At 39.6% G+C, this 20,399-nt stretch overlaps 2 protein-coding genes across 2 annotated transcripts in view; both read right to left on the minus strand.

Annotated features, from left to right (window-relative positions):
• fndc3ba (fibronectin type III domain containing 3Ba) overlaps window positions 1-5,689 on the minus strand; it is a 120,113-nt gene extending 114,424 nt beyond the window's left edge. The window contains exon 1 of the mRNA XM_056744569.1: window positions 5,328-5,689. The gene's annotated coding sequence lies outside the window, so the exon portion shown is untranslated. The remainder of the gene's footprint in view (window positions 1-5,327) is intronic.
• Window positions 5,690-10,606: 4,917 nt separating this feature from the next.
• The window catches only part of ppp2r3a (protein phosphatase 2, regulatory subunit B'', alpha), a 65,270-nt gene continuing 55,477 nt past the window's right edge, over window positions 10,607-20,399 (minus strand). Inside the window, exons 4-15 of the mRNA XM_056743499.1 lie at window positions 16,145-16,411; window positions 15,592-15,695; window positions 15,395-15,497; window positions 14,141-14,215; window positions 12,846-12,932; window positions 12,585-12,741; window positions 12,361-12,409; window positions 12,194-12,283; window positions 11,848-12,023; window positions 11,230-11,348; window positions 11,007-11,113; window positions 10,607-10,920 (exon numbers count right to left, since the gene is read on the minus strand). Coding sequence (XP_056599477.1) covers window positions 10,824-10,920; window positions 11,007-11,113; window positions 11,230-11,348; window positions 11,848-12,023; window positions 12,194-12,283; window positions 12,361-12,409; window positions 12,585-12,741; window positions 12,846-12,932; window positions 14,141-14,215; window positions 15,395-15,497; window positions 15,592-15,695; window positions 16,145-16,411 — 1,431 coding nt within the window. The 3' untranslated portion in view covers window positions 10,607-10,823. The remainder of the gene's footprint in view (window positions 10,921-11,006; window positions 11,114-11,229; window positions 11,349-11,847; window positions 12,024-12,193; window positions 12,284-12,360; window positions 12,410-12,584; window positions 12,742-12,845; window positions 12,933-14,140; window positions 14,216-15,394; window positions 15,498-15,591; window positions 15,696-16,144; window positions 16,412-20,399) is intronic.

Genomic DNA, 20,399 nt, shown 5'->3' on the forward strand with positions numbered 1-20,399 from the left:
AAAGAGATATCAGCGTTACTAATCCAAAAGAATAATATGAATTAGCTTGAAAATTCACTAGGCTGAAACAGATCTGAGCTGTAAGAATGGATAGCCCCATTCCACCCCTCCTCTCTCACAGAGGTCAAAGGGTGAAATTCCTCGTCTTCCATCAGGCCTCCAAATTTCACACACTATAAGGGGGAGTATTTGCAGGGGGGTGGCTTAACAAGACCTGGGGAGATGGAGGGATGGTGGTCTAAGGTCCTGCCGGTTGGGGAGGGGTCATAAGAAAATAGGAAGTCTAGGACAACAAGGGAAGCTACAAATATATGCAGAGTGGCACTGCTGACATGTGTTTGCATAGGGTGGATTGAAAGAGTATCAAGCAGTGCAAATGCATTCCTTAAGGGGGCATTGTGGGAATTACAACAGTAAGCATGGTAGGGGTGCCGATAAATGGACAAAAAATAAATGCAGCCTCTGATGCCAGTTTCTTCACCCTTCTCATTGCACATGTATGCCTGCCACAAGAGGCTAAAACAGTCCTCATCTCCGGTCAAATAATAGCATCATTAATGAACTGCTGTCGCATCAGAAGTTTCCATCGCCCAGCTAAAAGCGTCCGATCTCTGCACTCTGAATGCTAATGCAAGCACGAACATATACCAGCGGCCACCTGACCAAACACTGAGCGTTTTTCCGCTCTGCTTTTAGCTAATGTGCGACCCTGGACATTTAAATAATGCATTGGCATGTGTGGATGTCAGGAACTGGAGTGAAAAAAGCATCCCCTGACTCATCTCCGGCAATACAACACTGTAGAAAGATGCAAAACAGTTTATTAGATCCCAGTCGATTCCCCGAGGAAAAAAATGGGCAGCCATATTTCCTTTTGAAACAGGAAGTGTTGGGTGGGACGTATTAATTTACTTTTTTATCTGTCAATTCAATTGTACTTAAAAAAAATGTGTCCGATTGTGTTTTGTACAGTAAAATTTTCTCAACTACTAGGACAACACTAGCATATATGACCTCAGAGCTAACAGGCACAATAAAAGACACATAAATCTAATTCTAATTTCATGTGTCATAAAAATGTAGTGAAACAATATGTTATATTGTTCTCTGATATCTACATAGAAGGTATGTGACTTTATTAAGTGCAAAAATGATCCAAAAACGGTATTACATGTCCACCCTAGGATTTGTCCCTAGAATGAAAAGGTCTGTTATAACCTTATTTGGAAGGGTCATGAATATTAATGTTGATCTCTGCTCTTATTGGCCGTTTCGCTGCGGGGCTCATGCCACTCAAGAGCCATTGAGATAGAGAGTCGCGTCTTCTACGTTGACTCCAATGGAACAGTTTTTCACAGTTTCAATAGTTCCAGGAAGTTACTTGTATCTTGTAAAAACTGTCACTTTTACTTTCGTTGCATGACTCTCGCTGCTCTGTGCTTCAAATTGCATTGCAATCATATATAAACAAGGCTTACGGGGCATATAAAATTGCAAAATACAGATCAGACCCCACTGACTTTATAACTGTATAAAGACGCGTGTCTGTGCAGCTCGAGTTGAACAAAGAAGATGCGCATGAGTTTTTACCTGAGAAGCTTACAGACCTCTTATTATTCATCTATGCCTAGGTGAATACAGTTCCCATTCTATGGCACCTTTAACGTCGTTTTATACATTCTGACTTAACAATGTTAAATGGCTTCAAAAAAACGAGTTGGACATATTAGGAAGTATTCCTGTGCTCAATACACTCCCCCAAAGTTCGTATAGGTTTCGGAAAGTTTTTTCCTAACATGAAAAATCGTTACGTAACAACTTTTCTTAGTCCCTTTTAGGGCAACTCTCCTGGAAAAGCATGCCCATCGAAAGAAATAGCCCACCCACACGTCAACCAACGGAAGACCCGCTTACCATCAAGATTTGCTGTGCTGCCTCAAGATTGGTTCCGCTGTGGGTCTGCAGCTGCAGCTCGTTACTCTTGCGATAGATAGAGAAGTTGAGCTGTGTTTGTTGGTTCATGGCATTTAAGTGATGGATGTTATATAACCGGGTTGGCAGATTGTTTGAAACTGATAGATGGAGTCCCAACGCTAAAAGATGCCGGACATGACCCGCACACGGTTAGTTGGCAATCGGCACATATGTGCATAATGTAAACAACACAAACTTACAGTGAATCAATGCGATGATGTATTGTGTGCTCATGAGTTAGTTCCTCCTACCACCCCCCGTACATCCGGTGGGGGGTCGTATGTTTCTGGATATAATCGTACAGCTGTATCTAGCTTTTATTAATGTGATCAAACTAAATCCCCTTCGAAGATACGAAGTATGCAATACTACTCCATAGATACTCAAGATTTATATGAGATGTGCTGAAACTGCGCATTCATCCGGACCTTTGAAGGAGCAATGAGGAGATTTTAGTGGTATCTAGTGGTGAGGTTACAAATTGCAACCAACAGTTCATTCACGACCTTCCTTTCGAAGCACTACGGTGGCTAACACAGGGCTAAGATGTTGTCACATTTTCGCTTCTTTGCCGAAGAAGGAGATAACGTATTTACGAAACACACTCTGTAAAGCAGTTTGTCCTACTGTAGAAACAATATGATGAATTCCATCCAATGGGACCAGCGGTGTACATAGAACTAGCTCATTCTAAGGTAATAAAACCATAATGCTTCATTATGTAAGGTCTTTATACACCTATGATCACATAGTTATGTATATTATATTGCATTTCCGTAAATAGATCCTCCAAATATTAAACAACGGATATTTAATGTATGTTGTGGCATCTTCAAAACTCCTCGCGTGTACCGCGGACAGGGAATTGACTTAAGACTCGGATAGAGGAGAGCAATGGGAAAGGAACTTAAAAGGCCTCTTTTATCTTCATCTAAATCAACTGTCAACAATAGAGTAAATCACCAAGCAGACACGGAAGCCTGATGTACAAACATAGCAGCACTGTGCCAAACAAACATGCGACACCAGAAGATGCTAGAACACTGTCAAGGAAGTGAGAGTGAAAGATCTAGCAAACAACAATGTAAAAAAAATGCGAGAGTCATTACTGCTATCTTTGATAGGAAGCTGCTTTTAGGTCCTACTATGGCATTAATGTAGCTGTGGTTGCTGATTTCAAGATGAACAGCAGAAGACTGATTCACGGAGCAGCTGACGGCCACATCATCACTGCGTGCATATTTCCCAAGCGCTAATGGTTAAGGCACAGATACAAACTTGTTGCGTCTTGCTGAACAGTCGGTTCGAGTAGACGCAGACTTTTTTGGTGTCGGGTGAGAACAACAGACTTGAGAGTAAACCGATAAAGAGTGTGAAGCACACATCATGTGACTTTGCTGATGTTCCCAACTGCATTTTTTGACTGGCTGCGAAAATTTTCCAAAACAAAAACGCAGACCAAGGCCACTGAACTCTAGGGTTTCGAGTTACTTGTGTCGGAGCTCATTTAACGGAAAAAAGAAGGCATTGAAACAGCACTATCAAGAACTATTTGAACACACTTTTATGACAATCAATTTTCCTTAAAAGCTCAAAGTGTGACGCTGATTTCAGAAATTAAAGTTTTTGGAGCAGAGCGCCGGTCAAAGGAAATCAGGAAACATCCTCAAGAAGGTGGACTGCAATTAGGAACAATCACAACAGATTTTATCACGCTGCACTGCATAACATCAGCAGACTTCAAAGCACCGAGCTGCTCCCGGGATGATGTGGAACTGCAGGGGGAGGGGAGGAGTTTATGTGTACTATTCGGGAAGCCCAGGGGGAAAGATCTCCACCAGGTACAAACAATGTGACCTGAGAGGAAGACCACATTCCTTCAGCTTTAACCAAAGTCCAAGAGGACGACCCATGGCAATACCATAGCACAGCAGATAGACCGATCAACAAAGGATGTAAAAAAGAATAATACACCCACTTTGTTTTGAAAGTGTCTCGTGGTTTCTGGGCACTGGGCAGATGTGATATCAGATTGTTTTCTTTGCTGTTCAACTTTTAGATGCAAATGTCAAAGCAAAGTAGAAAACTTTCGTGTGATCTGTGATCATCTAAAATAAAATAAAAATCGAATTATTGGTTATTTTCTAAGTTTGTGGCGGTGTCCAGCTGATCGAGAGCCGAAGAATGTATTTTCATATCTACAAGGAAAACATCTGCAAGACTCCGAGCAATAGGTTCTCAGCACGAGTGCACTAATTTTACATTAAAAAAGTTGAAACCCCTCAGTTGGAGAAAGCAAACTTGACGTCATTTACAGCAGATCATATTTCTTCTTTCACAGATAACGTGCGTCTTTTTCTCCTATAAGCCCTCCAGATCCAGGCGGGGATAGACCCCCGGGTCCACGATATTCTGAAGCTTTACTTCAGTGATCAGCAACATCCAAGAGAACAAACGCGACATTTACAAGTCTTCGTCGTAGCGACGGCGCTTTAACTCCCAGCGCAACTGGTATTTGCAGACGCTTGGGAAATGAGTATTACGCACGACTTTGCTTCAAACCACAGTTTTAAAAATGAAAACATGGCACGCGAGAACCCAGCTGATGTATATTATTCACGATATTTGACATGACAAGGAAAGAGCAAGCTTTTCCTCCGTTAACAGACACGGCTGTTTAAGTATAGGCTGTCTGGAATACTAGGGCATGATGGAGTTGACCACCTTCACTTCATCTCCTACACCAACAGTGTGCACATCAACAATTATTATTCATTGTCAAAGATTATATAACGTCATAACAGCTACGAAAAGCAACATGCACATCTATCAATTTCTTTAACAGCCTGTTTGCTACGCATTCACTATGAAACGACACCTTGAAGAAGTTGAGCATCCTCTCACTTTAAGTTTTTTAGCCAACTCCAAGCCACAATAATAAAAACAGCCATTTAAAAAACACAGTTCAAACCCGTTTGATAAAACATTGCGCATTCGCCAAAATGTCTCTTTATCCAAACTGAATATTATCGGCGCACGCGTCAACTGCATATTTTCTCGCAAACTCCTTGAGCTTTTACAAAGTTGTGTAACAATCTCAAAGCATATACATGCAAATAGCGGTTTGTTAGAACAATAATCGTCTCAACAGTGTTTGTTTTGCCGCGGAATGAAAATGTTTGCCTCTCCTCCCGGGTGGCCAACTAACCCAGACTCCAGGCGTCACCGCCATCCAGACACAAAAATGCACCAACTTTCCGTTACCGACGTATTTTCACCGAAACGAATTTGATGATGGGGAAAAACACACGAGAACAACACGGACACAGCAACAGATAAGTAAAAATGCTCACCTCGGTGCAATAAAATGGTCTTGAAAGAAACTCCAGCGCTCCACTTCCACCCCAGACACAACTTTGGCAATCCCCTGCGTTAGTCTGCCTACCACAGCGCAGTCAGGGAGAAGCGGGGAGATCCCGCGGCCATGTCAATGATGTCCAACAGTGTCAGCTAGATCCTGCCCCTTTACCGTAACGAACCAAATAAACGAACTGAGCCGAACCCGACACGACGTACCGAGGATGTAAGAAACACACACCAAACAATAATGTATGCATTTAACAGTCGTCATAAAGTTACTTGTCTCACAATCTGTATCACATAAATGTGTTCATTTAATGTCACAAACGGATGACGCACGTGTCGATAGTTGTTTACACAGATTAACTCACGTTTAGTAAAAAATATTAGTAAGTAAAATGAGCTGTATGTTGCGTCAAAACGAACGGTTTTTACTCAAGTCAAAATATTTGTTTTGAGCCGAAAAGTTTACATCTGCGCAGTGTTATAATATAAACATGTATTTTATGTTTAATTTCTTCATATTAATGTATATCAATATTGTATTGTACGCGTATATGTATTAATTGATCAAATACGCAACCGTTGATTATTCGAATATCTACCGGAAGTTAAGTTTGGGCCGTGACGTATTCGTGTGTAGCCGCCGTTCAAGGAGCCTAAAACGGGTCAAATTGGCACACACGTGATAATTCAGAGCAGATTTCTTTTGTGCTTGAGCGAGGGGTGTGTCTCTGATGTGTTTGTATCCTTTGCAAGCATTTTTGCATGTTTTCTAGTTTGTTAGTTTCAGAATATCAGACAAACTGTAGAAGAAAAAGCAAGAAAGAAAGAAAGGTCGTTTATTTTATGTCTCTCTCTCTCTCTCTCTCTCTCTCTCTCTCTCTCTCTCTCTCTCTCTCTCGCTGACTAATGGGGTAAACCGGCAGGTAGATGAAAATAGTTAATATGCTAAAATCGAAGTATCACCGACAAACAAACTCACTGCCCGAGTCCTACATTTCACTTCGCTGACGGGGGCAGTCAAGTCGCTCGGTCTAAATGCGTCTACTGCCACCAGCAGGGCAGACTCCTCCAAAATCTGTGGAAGCATCAAATGCACGAGCAATTTTGCGTATTGGTGTATGTTCATACTTTTCTATAGGTGTGACATTTTTTACCCTTGCCAAATGACATAACTACAAAGTCCTTTGCACCAGACCTTCAGATGTCTGATAGCCTGTGTGGAAAATGACTGGAAATAACTATTTCATGGCAGGCATTTTATCTAGACAGTAAACCTTTGCATTGCATTTTTTCTTGCATTGCTGCGTGTTTCCCAAAACTCACAACTATTATTCAAGTTTGGAGGGCTGCTTGGATGTCAAAGAGTTTTTTTTAACCTGACATAAATAATAGCTCATTTTAAATAGATTCCTTTAGTTGTAAGGTTCTGGTGTGTGATGAAGGACTTAAAGCCAAACGTAATGAAATAAGTTGAAAGTGCACCAGAACTATGTTATCTGAGGTTATATACAATATTTATTCAGGTGATGTGGGGTGGTGTGATTCATTTCACTGCAGGGTCCAGGTCGTCCTCCATCACTTAAAAGGAGTTTGAATGGTCAGGGAATGCCCTGAAGATAAGAAGTTTTAGCGAATAAGCAAAATCACATAAGTTGTATTGGATCAGTGGTTCTCTTCGTCAGAGAAAGCTTGTGGCTGATAACAGGGTGGTGTGATTCTCTTTATTGAAGGGCTGTGATAGTGTCTGAGGTGTCAGTACCTCACAGAAAATACTATTTCTGACAATAAAAAGGTTTCAAAGTGTGCAAGACTGTCTCCCTTCTGTCTCTTTCTCCCTGCTTTTGCTGAATATACAATAGGATCTGTTACTTTGATAATCTATACTAACATCAGGTCAAGTGTATTTCTAGTGCTTTTTACAATGTGCAATGTTTCTAAGTAGCTGTACAGAAACATGTTAAACAAACAGACATGCTGCAGCAAACATAGAAAATCTGCTTTTAATCTGCTTTTGACCTCAAGGCGTTCACCTGGCCTAGGTTAAAGCATTGAATCAATAAGTTAATGCATCATGTATCAGTGTGCAGACATTCAGTATTTATCTGAATCAAGTGTTTTCCTGACAAGTATAAACATGTCAAATGACAGTTTGGAGTTTTATGATTACAGAATAGGATGCTGGATTTTGGAGTAGAACTAGGTAAAAGTGCCGTCAGTAACATATCAGGCAGATAGCAGACACAGCTTGGGATTTACCGAATGACACCAAAAGTGTGTTTTTCTGTCTACATTGAACATGTTTTCATCAACAGCTCGGCCATGTGTTTTAACTCAGTGTTTACATCAGGGTAACAAAATCTTTGCACAGGCTTCCAGAGGAGAGGTGCACGGAAAGTTATGATAATTCATGACACACATACATAGTACATGCGTCTAGGTGTTTTGATCAGAGAATGTGTTCCTCTCTTGTCATTAATAGGAAGTGTAAACAGGACATATTTTTATACAGACACCTGGGATGAGCGTTTTGCAGATGGGATGAACATTCTTTACAGACAATTGTCCATGGAGGCCAAAATAGCCGAAAAAAGGAATATCACACAGGGAAAGACAAAGACTGGCCTTTATTTGTTGGAGTTCACTTGATGCCTTGAGTTCCTGCCCAGAATTCAGAAATCATTCCGAAATTCTTTTTTTTCTTCGAGACTCCACGGCATCAGACTTTTGCCAGAGGCTTTATGTTTAAATTGACACATTAGCTACACATCACTCTTATTTATGTCCTCAGCCAAATATGAGTATTTTACTTTTATTGTCAAACATTGTTTGAGGGGCAAATTGCAATGCTGAATGGGATGATCTCACAATTTTCACTTCAGCGGATTTCATATTCTAAAAGAAAACTGATTTTGAAAGCACATTGTTTTGTAGATCCGCGTCAATGTCTTTATCTCTGTGGATGTAAAAGGGGATAAAGATAAGAAAATATATTCCTTAAAAGTCTACAAAAGCAGATGTGTTTTCATAAACACTAAGGCTTTCAAATGTTTACGTTTGGCAAACAATTTTTGCCTACGAGCACGTACATTTTTATGATGTCATGAGATATTATTGTGACTCTTGCTTTTAAGAGGCATGAAAGAGGAAAGCTCTAATAAACCTTCCTTCAAGGTCATTGGTCATGATCTACTGTATTGAACCTGCTGTAGAGTAAGTTAAAGAACCATCAAAGTACAGTATTATCCATATACGTAACCATTTTCATCATACCATAGCATTTCTAACTGTTTAACTGATGCTGTCAAAACTGTTAACTAAAATCCTGTGTTGATGAAACTTAACTTTAAAGAGAATCACCATTCGTTATTGGTTAGGAATTTACAACCTTTGAACATTGCATGAATTAACATTTTTATTTATTTTCATAATTTTTCAAAAGAAAAAAGGGAAAATTCATGCGAACACAAGAGCATCTCAACAGTGAGATCTTTCTACTTAAATCCCTTTCCGTCACTGTCTGCAAGCAAGACTTTTCAGAACAACAACAACAAAAAAATACATGGAAAGATATAAAACTCAAAAGAAAATAATTAAAGAAAAGTTGCAAGCTAACAACTTTTTGTGTTTACAGCTTCCGTAGCTGTCAAAAGCTGTCCAGAACATCAGATTTGCATAGTGCTCAATGTGCTAGTGACGAAAATGATGAAGCATCATTTTAAATGAGTCAAGTTTAGATACAGGTTTGTGTGTTTGTTTATCTCAACGTCTAATAGTCCTGATATAATTGTAATACACTACAGCAGTTGTATTGCTCTGTTTTCTAAGAAGTGCTACTTGCTCATCTTTAACACAGAAACACATCCAGTTGATTGTCACCGATCAGTGAATTCCTATTGAATTCCTTCATAAAGCCCCTGCCCACTCAGCTTAATGCACATTATATAACACTGGCAGTTAGAGATATAGAATAATTTAAAATTTCTCTACCACTCAGTGGCAGAGTCAGTTACACGGGAAAAAATAAAATACAAAGACATTTACAGTGGCTATATAAAATAAATGTCCTATAGGTCGAAAAAAATCTGGACTACAATACAAGAAAAGCTACTAGTAAACCATAAAAATGGCTGCCCAAACAAAAACAAACCACTTCACATATATAAATATATTACACTAATTACATTAACCAAAGAGTGTTATAGAATGGAGGGGGGTTTGGCCATTAAGCACACATGGACAGAGAGAGAGAGACATTTGTAAAACACTGATCTGCCTGTCTGGCACTTAAAAGATTCATTTGTTAAAGGTTGTGTAAAAAAAGAGCATCAATCTGAGGCGGGACCACCTGTTTTGTTTGACCAATGGCTGATAAGAGTGACCGAGCAACCGGTTTGAAACAGTAAGGTTTGCAAATTATAAAAGAAAATAAGAGATCAGATATGAGGGATTGTATCAGGACATTTCAGATTCTGAATAATCTTACACACAATGCCCACACTGAATAAATAGTGCTTTATAGCTCACTTTTCGATCTCTACACATTTCAGATTCATTGGATTACAGATCCATTTAAAACATTTCAACACATTAACAAAATGCTATATGACATATGTCTCTGTACACTTCATCTCGACGATGAAAAGAATGATGAATTTATATATATATTTCATGTTTGCATTTAAGTAAAAAGATTTGAAAATCTTGAAGATATGGCTGTGAAAGAAAATTCCTCAAAAATGTTTTCAAGTTTAAGATTGTCCTGGTCGGTTCATATGTATTAGAGCTTTTTACACCTGTGGTTAAGTTTCAACGTTCTCTTTCCCTTTGAGCAACAACTTGCAATACCATCAGTGACCACTAGGAGCAACACATAACCTATGTGATAGTTCTGCACCGTTGCAATGTCCCTTAATGTGCATCGCAACATAGCAGCTCAAGAATATACGCTGTTCTCATGACTTGTGGTTTGGATTCAGTCTAAAGACTCTTGAAGTTTCAGGGAGTTATGTGTGTCACAAAGAATAACGTGAGCTCTGCTGTTCTCTCAATTTCCTTCCCCGCTTCTTAAAATGGCAGCGTCACATATAATTACACTCACATTAAAAGCACATTCTAGACATATTCCAAAGTAACTAAAGTCCATTTTTCACATCAAAGTCTTTATGAAGGGTGGATGGAACCAGCCGGTAGTTTAGTATGAGGGAGTTGATGCTCCTATCACTAAAAGAGTGGAAAAAAAATGCTTTTACATTTACACGTTAAGACATATTGCACATAAAGCCTTTAATGGGTGTATGAAAGCCTTTGGGTTTAATAATTTGTTCTATTGCACACAAGCACACACACACACACACCAAATGTCCGTAATGAAATGTAGAAAAAAAACGGTTTCCCCTTTTTCAGAAAACAAGGGAAAACATGGGGTGGTGGTGATTCGTTCATGCCGACGATGAACGCCAAGGCGTGGAGATGACAACAGAGGCTTATGCCGATAAATCAGATATGACCAGCTTATCCATTTTATTTCCAATGTCAGAGGAGACTGTGAGCTCATCAGACTCGTAATCGTCATCAAAAGATCTGAAAAAGCAAAGGTACAGTGTCACTCTCTGCAGACGTATTGGTTGTCTATGTGATGTCGTTCATTAAAGATTGCAGTGGCTCACCCCTCTCGCAACTGTTCATTGGCTGTTTCTTCCGCTACAAGAATCTCATACTCTTCGGAAGCATATTTATCCCAGTCTGAGGGCTCTGGGCCATCACTGTCCAAATCCTGATTCATGCACACACGCCATTAAAATGAGAAAAAAAGGAAATAAGCAAAAAAATACAGTTAGCCAGAAATGTGATGACCGCCCAATTCCGTGAAAAGAGAACTGCAAATCTTACCTTCTGCACCGCAAAGGGATCTCTCTGCTCATGGTCCAGGTATTTCTCCAGATTGAAGAATGTGTCGTAGAATATATGTGCCATCCTGCAGTGCTTCAGATCTCGAAGAGTAATTTTACCTGATAAGAGCCATAACACTGTGAACTCTTGGCATTAAGTTTACATTCATGCATTAATTCACTCACTCACTATGCAGATTCTTTTACCCAAAACAAATGATTGTACAGTCTTTATTTTCTGCAGAATACAAAAGAAGACCAAGAATGTTGGTAGCCAAACAACACAGGCCCCCATTGGCTTCCGTTGTATGGATGGACACAAAATCACATTCTCAAAATATATTAACATTTACATTAATGCATTTGACAGACGCTTTTATCCAAAGCGACTTACATTGCATTACCCTATACATTTAAACATAGGTATGTGCAATCCCCTGGGATTGAACCAACAACCTTGCGATATTAACGCAATGCTCTTACCACTGAGCCACAAGATCCTTTTGTGTTGCACAGAAAAAAGATTTGAACAATATGAGGGGGAATAAATGATGACAGAATTTATATATTTGGGTGAACGATTCCTTTAAGGGTGTCCTGGTTCTACGGCTTGCCATACCTGGGCATTCTGGCTTGACTAAGTCCAGCATCTGGCACAGGAGATCCTGAAAGGGCAGTGGTTCGATGCCCATCCCCTCCATGCGCTCACACTGCTCCTCATATAAAAACTCCAGTTCGTACATAGAAAGAACGCCATCTCCATCCATATCCATACAGCGGAACCAGTACTCTATACTGAAGAGATAAAGACCCAAGCATTTAAACAACTTGGTCCCACTTATAAAGGGATATAGTGCCATTGTAAAAAAAAGCATTATTCTCTTTTTCTCCATTCCTGATGTAATGTTCACTAAGATCTTCAATCTATACAAAGCATTAACTGAATATAGTCAATCTGTGAATACCTCGTAGGGTTCTTTTTGTCCTCCTCGGAGATGAGAAACCAAACAAACTCAGCGTAGCTCATTCTTCCTTCTCTCTGCACTGAGTATCCCCTACAAGAGAGAACATTTCTCATAAACCATGTGGATACGGTCCGAAATCTGCTTCATTTCTCATCAACAGGTCCTACCTTGTGACGGCTCCTGAGAAAAGCCTCTCAATGATTCTGCTTGATGAAGCTTTGCCACAAACACAGAGAAGAGATCCATCAAAAACTGTTTCCAAACATTACTAGACCTGAAGCTAAATAACACTCATCCAAACTAACAGTCTCTGCCGCCTTCACGTGCATTTAATCTTTAACAGCGATAGAGGTGGACAGGTCTGGTGCCAGTATGACACATATGTACTCACCATGGTCGTTGTATTTGGCTAAGTCCTTGGGGTCGATGAAGAGGTCATGGTCAGTGTCCAGCTCCCAGAATTTGCAGTAAATTACATAAAAGTGCTCGTAAGAGAAATAATCTGTGATTTGATTGATGTCGTCCTCTTCTTCCAGCAGGGCAAGTGTCTAGTGAGAAAGTGAGAGTGTTATTTTGATAAAAGACTTTTAAACTGAGATTGTAAAGATTGAATGGAAGGAGTAGGGCGATGGTGGCATTGAATAGTGGGTACCTGGAGGAAGTTGCTTCTCCTGAGCTCGATCATGTTGATCTTTCCTGTCCAGGACCGATTAACTGTGTAAAATATTCTCTGAATCACCTAGAGAGGAGAATCATGGAGTTATATATGAGGCTGTCGAAAATGCTTTTTTTGGTCATTTCTAAAGATTAAAGGCTTAGTTCACCCAAAGATGAAAAATCTTTCATCATATACTCACCCTCATGTCATTCAGCACCTGTATGACTTTTTTTCTTCTGCAGAACACAGAAGAAGATATTTTGAAGAATGTTGGTAACCAAAAAACATTGGCCCCATTGACATCCGTTGTATGGACCCAAACCACGAAGACATTTCTCAAAATATCTTCTTAAGTGTTCCACAGTCATATTCAGGTTTTTAAACAATACGATGGTAAATAAATAACTTAAGAACTTAAAATTGTGGGTAAACTATCAATTTAACATCAACTCACTTTATTCACTATAATTGACTTTTCTTTAAGGTTTGGAGGCATATGATGGTAAATAATGACTTGAAATTTTTGTATTGATCATTTTAAATCTTACAGATCTAGTCATGTTTGTACTGGGCATAATGAACTTTACTTAGCACATGTATTTAGTTATCTACCAACTGGTTGTAACAAGACACTATATCCAGCCCAGTGGTGACAAAGGCCTCTATTTCCAAGAGAAAGAGTGACATCATTATCTGGATTAACATGCATTTCCCGGTATATCAGTCCTCACAGGAGCGATTGGTAGCAGGGTGTGTCAACCAGTGCGCCAGTGCAAGGAAGTGTCTAAATATGGGGTTGAGCAAGACCAGGGTCAGCGGCCTATTGGTGGCATCCGTCTTTCCATGATGTCAGGCCATTTTGACGCCATTGGCCTTCCCCCTTCACTCTCTCTCTGTACAGCACGTGTTGCAGCTGTCCCCACACAGACAGACAGACAGACAGACGCATTGGGCTTACTGCTATGACTGTCCACCAACTCGGACTCAAATAGCTGTATCCGGTTAACGAGAAACACTTCAGTAAGCTAACAAGACTTTCAAGCTAAAGACTGAAATACTGGGGAAACGCTAAATATAAAAGATTCCGGGTGCGGGACGGATGATAAACCAGGACAAAGAAAAGTCATGTTGTGGTAAAGAAAACACTCAAATAGTCATGGAGTGATGGTAGAAAATAAAAAATTGCTTTACATAGTGTTCCAGTGACAACAACACTTGCATTCTTGTAACCATATAAGAATGAAAAATCTCCAGTCAGGTGTGGCTGAGGCTTTAATGAAGTTACTCACAGTTGTGATGTACCGGGAATGGAATTCAGGAGCATCTTTTAAAAACGTTAGCCCTGGATGAGTGTCCACTATATCCTAATAAGAAAAAAACAAGAATGAGTTTAAAAGTCTACCAAACTCCTTCTACCTGCATTCTTTATATATTTCAATATGTAGGGTTTTAATACAGAATATTGTTAATGCGTCTAGTTAATTTAACAAAATAATAAAGTGAACATTAATTATATGTGCATTAAGATGACTAAAGTTTGACATGGTTGTTCAAACTTTAGAACAGTATTATCCTAAAATGAACCAGATATACTTTATTGCAACAGGTCTTATTGACAATCAACATACAGTATATCAGAAATGTTTACTAAACTAACTTAAATGCTAACCTTTAGTTACATGCATTCATGTAGGTTTTCATCCTGGATGTTATCGGTTCAAATGTCACCAACAATCTACTGTACCTGACTGTACGCTGTTAGAATACTTTATAAAGGCTCTCAGACATAAGATCCTGAATAACTGCACTGGAGGTCATTTGCGATCTCATTTCAACAAGGCATGTCGCAACTGAACAGATTTCTCTTAGCAAAGTCAGGCAATCGAATCATCATTTTTAAACAATGTGGCAGGGCAAACCTACTTAGGATCTAATTGAAACATCTGATTTTGACGTGAGGCATAAAGGTTCTGGTTTAAATGCTTTTCCAATATAATGACCTTACGAAGTACAAATATCACTTTTAATAAAATTGTATTAATTAACTAATTAATTGATTGATTATCTAATTGGTGTTTATTATACACTCCTCTCTATCTTCTATCAAAAAACATACAATTCATTAATATTGCACAAAAACTACAATTTAAATTGGGGCAAGAACACTATTTTGTTACTATATTTTTACAAATTAGTACTATACTCATTTATAATAAAAATTTAAAATTGCACCAATGATCAGCAACCAATATTGTCAAACCATCACCATTTCGGCTATAGTATAAAACTTGTCAGACTATAGCTGAATTTGTGTCTCCCTTATACTGTAATTTTGCCAAGTGTTATAAAATGGATCAAGTCCATGTTCAATGCAAATGAACTTTGCATGCAACAATAAACTAGCTAGTGATAAATATAGATATCAGAACCTTCCATCATTTGTTAATCAACAATAATAATCAGTATAAATCTCTACTAAAAATACTAAAATCTTACACAGTGCAGCTTAAAAGAAAGAAAGAATGCGAAAGCAATATTCTAACCTGTAACAGAGGAATAAAATCTTCTTGTTCCAAGTAACTGCAGCCAGGTTTGGCCAACAAGTAAACAAACTTGGATGCATCATCATAGCAGCTGTGCAATAACCTGTAAATAAGGATTAAACGACACATTATTCCACATAGATTTAGAAAGCACTTTTTAAGCATGTTTTGTAAATCAACACTGAAGTGAAGCTCACTTTCTCCATGTTGCAATGAATGAGTGGACAGAAACAAAGCCAGTCCTCTCTCCACCAGCACAAATAAACATGGATGCTTTCCAATAGAGGGGACAACCACATGCCTGAGAAAATAAACATAATGTCTGTTTTGTGAAAACACTTTCATCAAAACAGAAAACAACAACATATTTATAACACAAAGAAATTAACATACATTTAATCAAAATTAGATGTTTCTATGTTAAAAAACTTTTTTTCTTTTCTCAGTTTAATATTCAGCTATATTTGAGCCAAAAGCCAACTCAGGTGTTGAAAGTGTTTGGGAAACCTGTTTGATAGCAATCATGTATTTTAGCTACAGTGCAGAAATTGCACACTTGAACTTTGAGAGTATAAACTTGAAGATGTAGCGCACATGGGTATTGCTGCTTTAAAGAATGCTCATTCAGAATTTTAAATCAGAGTTAAAATAGGACTGATATGAGATGAATCTCAGCCCAAGACTACTAAATCAGTTCACACATTACGACTCATTCAAAAAGCAATTGATTTAGAATTAATTTATATGTACCTTTGCTATCTTCCCCATTTCATAAATGTCGGCTTTCTCCTCTTCAAACTCAGTGAAGGCCGTCTCAATTTTGGCAATGGCCTCGTCATAGTTGGCAGCACAGTTTGGAAGGCCTTTGGGGAAGTAGAAACGTGGAATGTTTATGGAGGAGGGTGGAGGAGTTGCCACCACTTTGGCCGGTGGAGGGCTGGGCGGCCGTGGGGTTGGCGAGGCGGGTGCAGGTGCAATAGATGGAGGAGGCGTTCCAGGTTTCTTCTCTGGCTGAATCTATTGAGACACAGTGAGAGACAATTAAAGAGAGAAAAGTTTGTTTCACATAAGGTTTACTAGACTATATAAAGGTAAGTAGTGTCTCTTTATAAACCTTTTGACCGAATGGTTCTTTAGGGAACCAAAACTGATTCCTCTATGGCATCGCTGTAAAGAACCTTTTGTTTGTATAAAGAGAGGATGAATGAAATTCCAAGTCTCGAATGAGAAGATACTAACAAATATTACCTGAAGAAACGTTTGAAGTAAACAGAGGATATGAACAATGTTGTTAAGGGGACAGTTCACAGAACTCGGAGAAAGTGGAAAAATGCTTGTAACCAAACAGATCTTGGCCACCATTGACTACCATGGAAGGAAAAATGCCAACGGTCAAAATGGGCCACAGAACTGTTTGCTTTCATACATTCTTCAAAATATCTTATTTTCTGTGTTCAAGAGAACAAAGAAATGTATGAAGTAATTTGCCTACTATAGGTCAATGGTGGCCAAGAATTGTTTGTTTACAAGCATTCTTCCAAATATCTTTCTCTGTGTTCGTCAGAATAAAGTCAATTCATACAGATTTGCAACAACTGAAAGAACTGTTCCTTTATCATAGAGAGGGACCTTCAATTTAAACCAGTGATTGAAAACCCAACACTCATAAAACATGATGTGCATTTACCAGGCAAAGAAAACGAACCACATCCTAGTACATCATTTACACCTCCCGTTAAACTTCGTCTCGATTCATTTCTCATTGTAGTTCAACTTCTCTCTTAGATCCTCCTAAATAAGTATTTGAGTATAAAAGACTGAAAAACTAAATGTCAGGATGTGTAACTTGCACCAATAATCAAAACTTCCAGTCAAAATAAATACACAAGACATCTTCGTAATATATACTCAAACAAAATCAATATACAAGTAATTATATTGTATAATGGACAGCATCTTCTCAGACGTGTGTACTTATATCACTTGTTAGATAACTAGGTTTATCAATATGTATCAGTATGCGATGTAAAATTAACGAGTAAGAAAAGCCTTTTCTGTCACAGAAAATCAGATTGCATTAAAGATCACAATGTAATCCCCAACAATAATTTTCATTACATTTTAAGATCTAGAGATTGTGTGAAATTGTCTCCAGGCACTTGCTGTGCTAGGATGCTGGGATAGAGAGCATCCCATATCTTATTTTGCTTACATATTCACAATGAAGGACTGAGGTGGATTATCAGGAAAACCACAGGAGGCCTCATCAACTTTCCTGCCAACGTGATGAGATGACAAAATGAGAAATTCTCAGGATGGAAAGTCCCTCCCCACAAATGTACTTGACTTCAGGCTGTTTGGTTATCTCCATCTATATTTCTCATCTAAGTACTGGTGAGATATAGTCAATGTGCTAAGGTGTAGTATCTAAGACTCAACCAATGTGTCAAACTAAACATTGTACACATACGGACCAATTTACAGGCCAGACACTGACAGCAAACAGCTGATGTCCGTATGCTCAAGCATTCTTTTCCTAAGGGACCTTGCAGCACCAAGGTTAAACTTCTAACAACAAGCTGTGGAAATGTTTAACACATTCTATACATAGTCCCCACATACTGTTCTTATTCTAGTCTCCGGGTAAAACCCTAGAGTCAAAGTTCACACTTAAAGCTGCTTATTTTTGAACTGTCAATCAAACTCAACCGGAGCTGTCGAAAAGCAACTCATTCTGAAAACTCTAAAGCGAGCAGCGCAGACCCGCATGCAACCAGTATTGAACAGAGCAGCTGTGGTTCAATTCCACACCCTCCCCCCGACCCGAGAGCTCCTGTACGCAACACATGGACACTGTATTCCTGCCCCTGCCTCACCCCCTTCCACTGTCCTATTAATAAACAAGTTGGTATCTGCCTGTGAATAGTTTGTCTTGCCTGGCATGTGAGAGTTAGCCAGCATTCTTTGTTGAACTGCAGAGGCTCACGACGCACGGCTGCCTACTGACCTGAGCTTGCTGGAAAGACTTGAGCCTTTTTTTGAATCGTGAAGGGAGAACAAAATCACAACCTCTGGCCAAAAATGCCAGTTCCCCACGCAGGTCGGGATCCTCCCTCAACGAGGCCTCTTTGATCATCATATTGGCAATGTCAAAAGAATTCGAAAAAGTGCTAAGAGAGAAAAATCCCCAAATGAAATGAACAAAGTACGTCCTCTGTGACTTCCGTTAACAGGGATTAACTTCCGTTTAGCAGCCGTTCCGGACAGTGGCCCTCGTAGCGTCTCTCGTCCCGCTGTCACTCACTCGCATGCGTTGGCACGCTTCAAAATTCTCATTTGCTAGGCTTCGTCCTGGGATGTATGGTGGACGTGTCTTGGTGCAAGCAGCTATTCCTAGAATCTTGTCTGCTGTTGTGACACCTGGAATCCAGGAGCATTGTACCAAAGAGGCCAGGCCGCCAGCCTCCCAATTGCCTTTGGAAACTACAAAACACAAATCTCAACTCAAGTCCATAGCCAACGGGTTCCCAGCCCTGCGAAACATGAGCCGCTCTGGGGTCTGCCTCCCAGACCTGTACCCTCTGTGCGCCTGTCCTGTCCTGATGAGCAGGAGGCTGAACGCGATGATACAGAGGGGAGGGGGATCAGCTTGGTCAAATGTCTGGGGTGCGCACTCGTGTATGGCTGAGCAAGTCATATTATGGGAATGGAAGCCCCCTCCCACCTCCGGCTAAAGTTAGCAAGAGCACAGATAAAGTGCAAATTGCTGTCGATCAAGACTTTGTTTACGCGCAGGGCAGGGAGAGGGAGAGAAACCGAGGGGAGAGCTTAGATGTCCAGCACCCAGGGGTTCACAGGGTGCACTTTGGGAGTTGAGTAATGCAGTCTAAACTGTTAAGGGCACCGCATCCATAGCATAACATAACATCAATGAAATGAAGTTCACCTTTAATGTTTTCTTCATAAATGCTTGCAACTCAAGTTTTGGTTTTGTTCAAGCATGGCATAACAACACAAGATAAATGAATGCAAGATGTAATGATAATGCACCATTGGCCATGCAGAATATTTGCAATCTGGTCCGAAACGCTCTAACTGGTCAATGTCATATGCAAACAACATTTTCTTTAATGCAGTTAAACTAAATGACACAGAGATTTCTCAGTGATTCTGTGCCCATACAAAAGAAGTCAATGGGGGCCAGTGTTGTTTGGTTAGCAACTTTCCTCAAAATATCTTCTTCTGTGTTCTGCAGAAAATAGAAGCTCATACAGGTATAGAACATACAAGGATGAGTTAAGGATGAAATAATTTTCAATTTTAGTCAAACTATTCCTTTATCCGCTATTGTACCATCCATTTAAACCTATCATGAAACGACCCAAATGAAAACTAAAAGGCACAGTGACACCTAGCGCCTGCGCATGTAAATTATCCACTGTCTATCTTTCCAGAAATCCATGCAACGCCGGTGTGTGGTTATATTGGCAGACAGCTGCTTAAATCAGTGCTATGTTTACTTTTTATCGGCACAAATAAACCAATGAACTTTTCAAGAAGAAAAAAAGGGTGATGCGGGGCGGGAGCGGATCCCTTTGCGTTACTAAAGCCATAACGCCCAGCAGATCTTCTCCTCTTTCCTTTAAGCCTTATAAATAACACTCGCTGTACAGGAGGCCTCCTGACATTTCAGCTGTACATAGCAATCCCAGCATTCCCCTTTCTGTCTGTGGCAGCTGTTAGGAGAATATCAAACACATGAAGATTCCACTGTGGGCAGGGCCGAGGGACATAAAGACCCTTTCCTGCTGCTAACACCATTGGCTTCCTCTACTGCAAAGGACGGCCATTGGAGAAGACGACAAGATATTACAGTCAGCTCCAAGTGCATGTAATGAAATACTTATTCTGGTGTTGGCCAAAAACAAAACAAGTCGTGAATAGAATATTCATACACTTGTCTCTTCTATTAAACGGGCAACACACGGGTTACAATGTATCGTAC

The sequence above is a fragment of the Triplophysa dalaica genome, chromosome 3 (genome assembly GCF_015846415.1).
Source record: "Triplophysa dalaica isolate WHDGS20190420 chromosome 3, ASM1584641v1, whole genome shotgun sequence".
Classification (NCBI taxonomy): domain Eukaryota; kingdom Metazoa; phylum Chordata; class Actinopteri; order Cypriniformes; family Nemacheilidae; genus Triplophysa; species Triplophysa dalaica.